The sequence below is a fragment of the Amblyomma maculatum genome, chromosome 1, assembly GCF_055883805.1.
Source record: "Amblyomma maculatum isolate TAMU_Amacu chromosome 1, ASM5588380v1, whole genome shotgun sequence".
In the NCBI taxonomy this organism is placed as follows: Eukaryota; Metazoa; Arthropoda; class Arachnida; order Ixodida; family Ixodidae; genus Amblyomma; species Amblyomma maculatum.
Genome location: NC_139344.1, coordinates 42,661,877 through 42,671,187, shown reverse-complemented (window position 1 = coordinate 42,671,187; position 9,311 = coordinate 42,661,877). Strand labels below are relative to the sequence as shown.

The 9,311-nt window shown below is 44.3% G+C and overlaps 1 protein-coding gene across 1 annotated transcript; it reads right to left on the bottom strand.

The window, feature by feature from the left end:
• Positions 1 to 3,613: 3,613 nt before the first annotated feature.
• On the bottom strand, positions 3,614 to 5,613 carry LOC146202219 (uncharacterized). The gene is made up of 2 exons (XM_084600452.1): positions 5,452 to 5,613; positions 3,614 to 3,832 (listed from the first exon to the last, which is right to left on the bottom strand). Exons 1-2 carry the CDS (start codon positions 5,611 to 5,613, stop codon positions 3,614 to 3,616), a joined length of 381 nt encoding a protein of 126 aa, XP_084456578.1.
• Between the last annotated feature and the right edge of the window lie 3,698 nt (positions 5,614 to 9,311).

Here is a 9,311-nt window from a genome sequence, read left to right as displayed (position 1 = left end):
TGTCAGTACGATTTATTTATAATTTTTACTGTCGGCGGACATCCCCTACCATGTTACTTAATAAGGCAAATTTGAAGTCTTTGTAGCTCAGGAGATACCGGGAGTGAATTACGTACACGTATATGATCGTTCACAATAACTTAGGAATTCACAGGAGAAGTACGTTGAGCTCGTCGCTGGTTGTTCAACATCATCTTACTACTCCTTAACACTGAAGGAGTTCTCATGCCGCACTGAGACATATAAAACTTTTTTTTCCCGCGGACCGTACGGGAATGAAATATTCTCAACGGAAATTATTTTATAATACACCGATTTCTTGTAAACGTAATAACGGCCGCTATTCTAGCGCAGTCATTGAAATCGTATTGGACGCCCTAGATTTTGAGGAAAAGCTAAAGGGGAAAGTAAGAATTAGATAAACTTATCTAAAGTACTTTTCGGGAAAACGACGAGCTGCCACACAGTTCTATCTTAATAAAGATAGCTTGATTAATGTCTTTAAACTGGATTATGGACAGTCAGGTAATATAGTAAGCGCCAATGCATATGACGATAAAGTCTCATGAGATCACCCCCGTGATGGCTACGATCAAAAGAGATATACTGATGAACAAGTAGCTTCCCAGAAAAAAAAATGAGAAATGAAAAACACAGCAATGAACAGAGCTCTAGGTCTGTAGCAGCTACACGAGGAGCATTGTGTTGGCTGCAATCACGGAGCAGACGAAGGTAGCGACCTTGATCAGGATTCCAATCATGAGCTGTGCAAAAAAACAAAATGAAAATAAGAGACATGAATTAAGAACCAAGCGAATAGCCATAGCTTTTGACGCCAATATACGTGGCGTCGGGCAAGGAGGTTTTGGCGCACAAGAAGAACCGCAGAAATTGAATATGTCATTCACCTGATGGAAACATACGGACACACGGACTCCATCACTTTTTTACTGCGGTGCTCTTAATAATCGACGCATTCTCTTATATCTAGGCTTGCTACGCACTGGCCTTCTTCATAAGAGAAGATGGGCCAAAAGCTACCGAGGCTAGCGGTCACATCATGGTTCCAATTGCAGTTATCCAAGAATCTTTGCTGTCAACGGGATATGCGCGGTTCTGTTTTCATTTCCCTGCGACACCTTCGGCTCCCGCTCGTAGTGTGTTATCTTCCCCAACGGCTTCAAGTTCTGCCTGCCTCGGATCGTCGAGTATACACATCCCTGCACTCTCTCTAAGGATGATAGAGAAAAATTAGCCTTCATGGCAACTCCAGATGTGTTTTTAATTCCAGGTATGTGTAGGGCCACCAGGTGTTGCATTAAACAAACCAAACGATAGATGAAGGATGTTATGAAGACTCATACATATTTTCGAGCTTGTGATGGCCTTTCCGTTCCCTCATTGCCTTCTTTCTTTGGGGCGGAGGGGGGGGGGGGGGGACCGGCTAATCTTTCGTGCTCAATCTTTTATTTATCATCGCGCTCTTAAAAGCGGGGCCGGAAAGCAGCGCTAATTTTAATCCAGTTTTAACGCAACAACTTTAAAGGCCCCATTATGCACAAGAGCCGGCATTGTTAGACGTTATGAGCGAATTATTACGGGTCATGACCTTGGCAGGTGGCTGTTGGCTGACGACATGGCCGGGTACCGATTCGTGAAAGCACACTCCACATTGACACAATATTGGCATCATGCTGGCGGTGCACTGGTCCTATGGTGTGGGATCCAGCGGTCAAGTGTGAAACTTACATCTCGCCTTCCCGTCTCAAAGAAGCGGCCGCAGTTAGCAGCTTCCGCCAACTCAGAAAGGTCACGTGTTCTCGTGACGTACAATGCTCACTGACCAGTCAGTGGCCTGTCATGCCAACGGGCATGTATACCGTCTGTATGCCAGAGCAATGCTCGTGGCGCTTCGCTCACATCGCCAACACCAACGGCTAATTTTCCTCAAAAAGATACCTTTCCCGCTATTGCATTAAAGCCCCACAAGGTGACCCTACGAGTGCTTATCATTAAGAAAAGCGAGAAACGGATGCAAACTCACGAGTTGCGCGCTGCGTACGTTGCCGTGTAGGCGCAGGAAGATGAGCGATGGCCGCGTGTAAGGCATGAGCAGCACGTAGCGGGACTGCATCACGACGGGCAGCGCGAAGTACAGAGGGTGGCGTTCGAACTTCTACGCCTGCGAATACGCGCAAGAAACGTGAGCGCTGACAAAAGGTGAGCCTCACCGCTATAATAATCCCGGTTCCTTTTGCAAAACGTACAGCATTTTCCAAGACTTCTTTTCAGCACCCCGTCGTATAGCTTGTTATGCGCCTGCAGCGTTCTGAACGTAGCTTTTAAAGGGTAACAAGAACTGTTCCTTCCTCGTCAGAATGATAGCATTTCCATAGATGTTACGAAGATCGCTTCTCAGCCTTTCGCCTAAGATCAAAGTGTAGATGTTACGGGAAGTTAACTACAGGGTTCAAACTTTAAACATTTCTCAAAGGCTGTGTGTGCCACAATTTTTCCGAGTGATGGCACTGTGCTTGTGAGATGCTGGGGCGTTTGCGACCACAAACAAACGCAGTCTTTTTGCGGCAATCGATCTCTTAGGCCTGAGCCGTTGGAGACGCGCTTGGCAAAATTGCGGTTTCATTATTTCAACCGATGTAAGGATACAGACAACGGTGAAAAAGAGGTGATCTAACCGACCTACGAGGAGCCGCCAAACTGTTATGTATCGTGCGGCCGCCAGAGGTAGTACCGGCGTAAGGGTACTGCCTGTTTCTCGTCGGTGGTTCTTCTTGCTCTACTGTGAGCACACATGTCAAAGACCTTTGATTTAGATGCATATACATGACGTCTGCTTGCTTGAAACGTCTTCTATTTGTTCATGAGGGAGTCTCTATAGCACGACCTGCACTGCGAGCAATACTTTAACTCGAGATCACATGTAACTTCAAAACACTACGCATAGAAGACGAGAACAACATGAATTACCACGATTTCATTCTTTTCTATGTGATGTTTTGAACCTGCATTACTCGTTACAAAAATGAAACCCAGCTGCAGAGACTTACGTCTCAGGCGTACTGTCTGGATTGTCGATCCATTCAAGACAGCAAAACAAAGCACGAGCTGGCCCACTCACGTGGTCTGCGCTCCGCTTAGAAATAATAAACAAAAGCTCCCCGCTGAAACACATTACGCTATTACATGCACACCGATGGTGATTATTCCCCGTCATCTTTAGTGCATGTAGCTGTTTCAGAGTTGTAAGATATTTCCTCACTTACCATCACACAGTCAGCAAACATTCAACTGCGCCGTGACGGAGATGGGTGAAATTCGCCCGTGGTAAGCGAGATAATGAATCAGCGTCAAAGGTTCACAAACAAGAAATATTATACAGCAGAGACGACACAAAGATATTATGTTTACCTCAAGCGAACACATTCAATGTGTTCTGAAAACCAGTGCAATATATGTAGTGCAATACTTCACAGAGGAATGAGTGGTTTGATGATTACTGCAGATGGTAAATTTACAACACTGCGTTAATATCGCGGGAGCAGAACAAAACAGCCCAATTTTTTGCAGGCAGCTCATTTTTGTCCAAAGAATATCACGGCAGCACAATTGCCAAAATAGCCAATTTCTGTGCGTCCTTTCTCCCCAGAAAAACCAGGCTCCTGACGAGTTTTGGGTCGATGTCCGTGGTGTCTAGTTCAGCGCCCACCGCTGTGGTAGCGAGCAGCGCAATCAGACACCATTCAGGCCGCAATTCGGGCCTGATGCTGTCCGCCAGCGCAGTCTCCAGAAGCCACGAGGAAGCACCAGAATGCTGCGTAATAACAGAAGTCAACGTAGGTTCACGTATCACAGTTCACAGTTTTTGCGCGCACACATGCTCGTAATTTAGTGATTAATACATATTGGTACCGTACTCTTTTTTTTTTCGGTATATGACACACAACATTGTTTTGTGATTCACTAAAATTGATTGGCTGACTTTTACCAGCTAAACAAACGGTTAGCAATGGTTAAAAGAGGTTAACCAAGTTTGACGAGGGATACGTCTCTTTGTTTTGCTGATACTACTTGTTCTGCTGAGACCGTGGAGCGCCTCTCCCATAATCACTCCTTTTACTGAAAACTTTTCACCTTTCTAGGCCAAACTTCATTAATGATGGTGAAGTAGTTAGTTTTGTGGTCATGCACCAGCTGTCGTCATGCCACAACACATTGGACGAGACTTGTCGCTAGATAGGCTAAGCGCCACTTTGACCTTGGCTCAGCTGAAAGGTCACAACGACGGAACCAAGCGATCCTCAGGTATGTGCCCGGAGGAGTAGAGCTATTGCTCAAAGATAATCCTTACCAAGCCCGAAACAGCCGTCAGGAGAAAACATTTCTTTGTTGCCTTTCTAACGACAAATTACCGTACCCTAGGGAATAAAGGTCTCCATTACGCTGAAAAATTGTTCTGGGAGTGTGTGCAATGCCTGTCTACGATCACATTCCTTGTTTACATTACGTAATAGCAAGTAATCCCGGATTTAAGCTCTAAAAGTTTTGGCCTGAGACAAGTGCTACCACCACAGGGCTCTCCTTTTCGGTTATACAAGCACATAACTTTTCAGGGAAACATTTGTACCCGCTAAACAAGCAGCTCAGTACGCACAGTCAACCAATACCACTTAATACCTGTCCACTTCTGTTACATGCGTCCCTCTTAAAATCTACTGTTTCTCCTGGCACACACACGACGCGTAAAATGAGTTTTATTTCTCGGCTGCAAACGGCGAATACAATTCTTTATCTGGCGCTCCCGTTTTAGCCCATCCTCTATACCGGACAGGCTGTCTTCATATACACAGAGTATTTGCTGTTGCACCTGCTAATCACATAATCTAAAGTGACGAGCCAAACAAATTCTGCGCATCACTTGCGAGGCGCGCTTAACTAGTTAGTGAGCGCCACATTGCTTCTGTAGGCCAGGTTCCAGCCTCTACTAGCAAAACAGATTTTTATATTTTATTTGACTCGAAGTATATGGATTCGAGTGATAGCCATTTTTACCATGGCTCTATTATCTTTTTTACACTGTCTCTTCTCGTGTATCTCCGCCCTCTCCGCTTCTTTGTTTTTGTTCGCTTCACTCGCTCCCCTGAGATGCCTGGCTGTCGGTCGTCGATTTAGCTGAAAAACACAGCTCCCATCGCTGAACTGAGTGCCTGTTATATTCAGAGCTCGGTGTGCCTTCTTCAATGAAGTATTGCCATCTTTCAATTTTAGTTGGATTTTCTTTCAGGTTGAATCATTGGCCTTGACAGAGGTGCGTGCAATAGTTATGGACATATCTGCACATTGAAGTGAGGACACCCATATGAATGAAGCATGGAGCTTTATGTCCTGTAGCTGTGCTTGCCTGCCCTATAAATCGTGTAGTAATGTGCGCACCTTGGCTACCAGCTGCAGGGCGCTTCCTCCTAACCGCACCAGTACCAGGTCCCAGGGCAAGCAGCGCAGAACCAGCCGCCAGCTGGTGGCGCTGTCGGTCAACATGGGATTGCCCAACGCCCGCGGGAAGCCAACCGCCACCATAGCGCACAACGAGGACATTGTGGTCGAGTCGACGCTGTGAGACCGCATGCTGTTATGTTAATTGCTTTGCTATGCTTTTCAAGAGTGAGCATAGAAAACACCACACACAAGAATGCGGTGTATGTTTTCAAATTTTGCGTTTCTCTAAACATAAAGCATGCTCTTCATCGGTCTCTTCGGCACGCCGACTTTTCAAGGCCTCATTCCGACGTGCCTTCGTGTTCCGGCGCGCTACTGTTGCGGAGTTCCCTCCGAGCACCCAAGTACGCATTAAATTAATTTGATTTTCGGATGACAAGGACTAGATTTTTCAGATTCTTATCAGGAGCACGTCCCCCGGATACGAAAAGAAAATCATCCACAAATATACAATGGTGTGATACGCACCTGCGTTGCTATGCAGTATTGGTTGTGCATTTCGTTTTTACTTTGATTGTCTTCCGCTTGCGCCTTTGAATACATTTCTTCTCGGGCAAAGGAAAAATAGCTGAGATGTAACCCTGCTGAACTTAGCCTGGCAAAGGGAAAGGATCGTTTTACCTGGTTTTGATTTGGTTAGGCTTAGGTTTAGACAAGGCCAGAGTTGGTTTTAAAGCGATTAAATTGCCGAGACTTTGGAGTCAAGAACGCTTTGAACTACAAGGTGGAACACGCGAGGCTGTATTCGCCATCAAAGCTCGAGGTCAAAGGTACAAGATCAAGATCAAAGGCCAAGAGGTGGTACTCCAAAGGTGGCATACATGGTTAAGCTATACAGCCACACCGTCACCTCTGGATTGTTTAAGTTCAAACAGCTTGGTGATACATACTGTAGTGAATCTTTCACTGCACTGCATTATTCTATCACACACGGATACTAAACACCCACAAAGGTCAGGCAACACGGGAAGTGGTTAAGGCTTTCGATAGAATTGTATCATACAAGCGAATTGTATCAGCAAACCAACTGTTTTACTGCGCGATAAGGAGATGCATTTTCTCAAGAATGCTCGAGGGTTGTGCGCATGTCTGTGTGGCTTTTAGTTATGTGTTATGGTACATTTGCTTTCGTTCCCTTGCTTGTTCTATTATATATAAAAGTTTCAACGAATGAAACCCTAAGCAGTGAGTTAGCGCTTGTCCGTTGTTTTCCTTTCTCTTGTCGATCGGCTTTGACGCGTTTATATTATGAATCGCTACCAATTGGCCCAAATTAACGTTCTACTAAGTGTCCAGTGAGGTTGGGGCGCTTTCCATAGATCCAAACACCAATCACCAGCCTGACAACACCCACAGCAGGGCAAATGTCTCTCCCACGGCCCTCCAATTAACCCGGCCCAGTGCCAGCTGCATCTATTTAATCGCCGATAATTTCCTTCACAAAATAATTTTCAGCCGCCCCCGCTACGCATGCATCTTCTTATAATCCAATCATCCATAGCGCACAAAGCATATCTTACCTTCCCATTACATAACCTGCCCATTTCTTCTTCGCGATTTCGACTACAACTTGCATTTTTTTTCTTGACACACTTTTCTCGCTTTCTGTATGTTACCTTAATCATGCACACTATTTATTCTCTCCCAGGCACAATAACATCCAATACATCAGTAGTGACCCGTATTTAGGTAGCCTTTTAATATTCACATCATCAGTTTTAGTCAACCCTGAATCGTCAGGCCAACGCACAAGGACTGGTGGCGTGCAGTAGGAAAACAACAAAAAGAAAGAAAGCAGGGATGTGATGCCGCACTTCAGTTTCGAAGGCTTTTTTTTTTTTTTTTCATTGCCGGAACACTGCAAGCCTAAGCATAAGTTTTACTATAAACAACATTTGCTAGGTCTTTGAAGGAAGGTTAGTTGCTTCGACGACTGTTTTGAGCATCGAAACGAAAAATTTCTCCAAGAATTGAGCAGGGTGAAGGAAGTGATCTGTTTACTCGTGCTAACCTCTCGTCACAGCTGATAGAGTATAAGCCTTTAACTCTGGCTTCGAAACTGGACTGGTAACCTACGCTATCGCGTATATATCGCGGCCATCTTTTAGCTCTAAAACGAATGTGCCGAGAGCAGATCCAGGGTTACTTCTGAGCAACCGAAAAAATATACAAATTGTTTAATTTTCAGCGAGAGTACTTAGTGACGGAAATATAAAGGGATAATGTATATATAGGAATATATGATTAGTCCAAGGCAATGGGCATTTTCTAGAGGCAAACGTACCCCAAGCAACGGCCTGTATCAAATGCAAGCGAAAGGCCAATTCCAAACAGCATCAGGAGGCCCACGATCTCCTTTGCACTGCAGGAGAGTTTAAAGTGCATCACGTAAGTGAGATAAAACCATACATTGGGTTAACCATTGTATTCTTTCATGGCAATACTATAAGTCATTCCCGACTGAGATTCGCCTATTTCTCCGAGGTTGCGCTCGTATTTTTTTCTGCCCATTGACTCCTATGTTGTTAAATTGAAACTGCTGAACACGTTTTAGAGGCATACCACTTAGAAAGCTCCTAGATGCAATGCCTTAGGAGTTTGCAATTGATTGTTACTTGAAAGGTTGTATTAGGCACAGATCGACAAAGGTCACTGTCAGAGGGCCAATGATAGCATGAAATTACCTCGGTTAAAGCCAAAACTTTGGCATAGATGTTTTGTTTTGTTTCGTTTTTATTATGGTGTTTAATACCCTCATATGACTGAAACTTTGAGGGTTGCCGTAGTAGAGGGCGCTGGGTAATTTGAGCTTCATAGTTGTGTGTGATGGAACGATAAAGCAACATAACATTGAAGCAACATAATTTATCATTGAATATATTTCCAGTTGCACCACAACGCACTAGAAAAAGAAATGCCGGTAAAGAAAAGTCCAAAGAAAGGTCCGAAGGCTTCCTGATCAAAACGGCAGGCCGTCATTTTATGTGCAATGCCGCAATGCTTTAAATCCTCTACAATTATATTCTCCTCCTGGATAGCTTGATGTATTTCCTTGACTAAGAGTCTCGGAATGTGTTTATATGACTCGTGAAGCTGATCCGTTTTCTTTCGCTTCAATCTTTGGTCACTGCCAAATATTTACCACTCTCTTCACGTGGTCCCTACTCTACGGAAGCTAGACTCTTCAAAGCGCTGCTTTTTAGTATGGTAATGTCGAAGTATTCTGAGCGCTTTAGTGGGTGCATAATAAACTCAGAACTGTCGTAAACGCATGGAAACATGTGTTGATTGAGGTTTGATGAGTGATGACAATATTCGCTAACAGAAGTGCTGAAACCGGCTGCGAACGCTGCTCCTTAGAAACACTTACGTGATTGGACGTTGCCGTTCCCATTTTTCCTTGATGACCTCATGCATGGCAAAGGCGTAATCTTCAGTATGACTGACGTCTCTGAAATATAAGATATATGCCATTCATGAATACACTATTGTGATTTTCAACAAGGTCTCCCGTATTGTTCACTGTCATGCTTGTTCGCTTAGTAAATTTGGTATTTCATCGCCTGAATTACATTCGTAATTCAGGAAGGGAAGACGTACAAATACTCTGAAACACGAAAAAACCGCTATTATTTCTATTATTGTTAGCTTTTGGTCGAACCTACTGCTGAGCGCTCGACGTGATAAACCCCAGTGAATATATTATAAAGAACAGGGATTTTTGCTTCGCACAGATTCCCTCGTCGAGAAGATCAATTGCCTTTAGTGTAATTGAGTATCATACCAGATAAGTCATA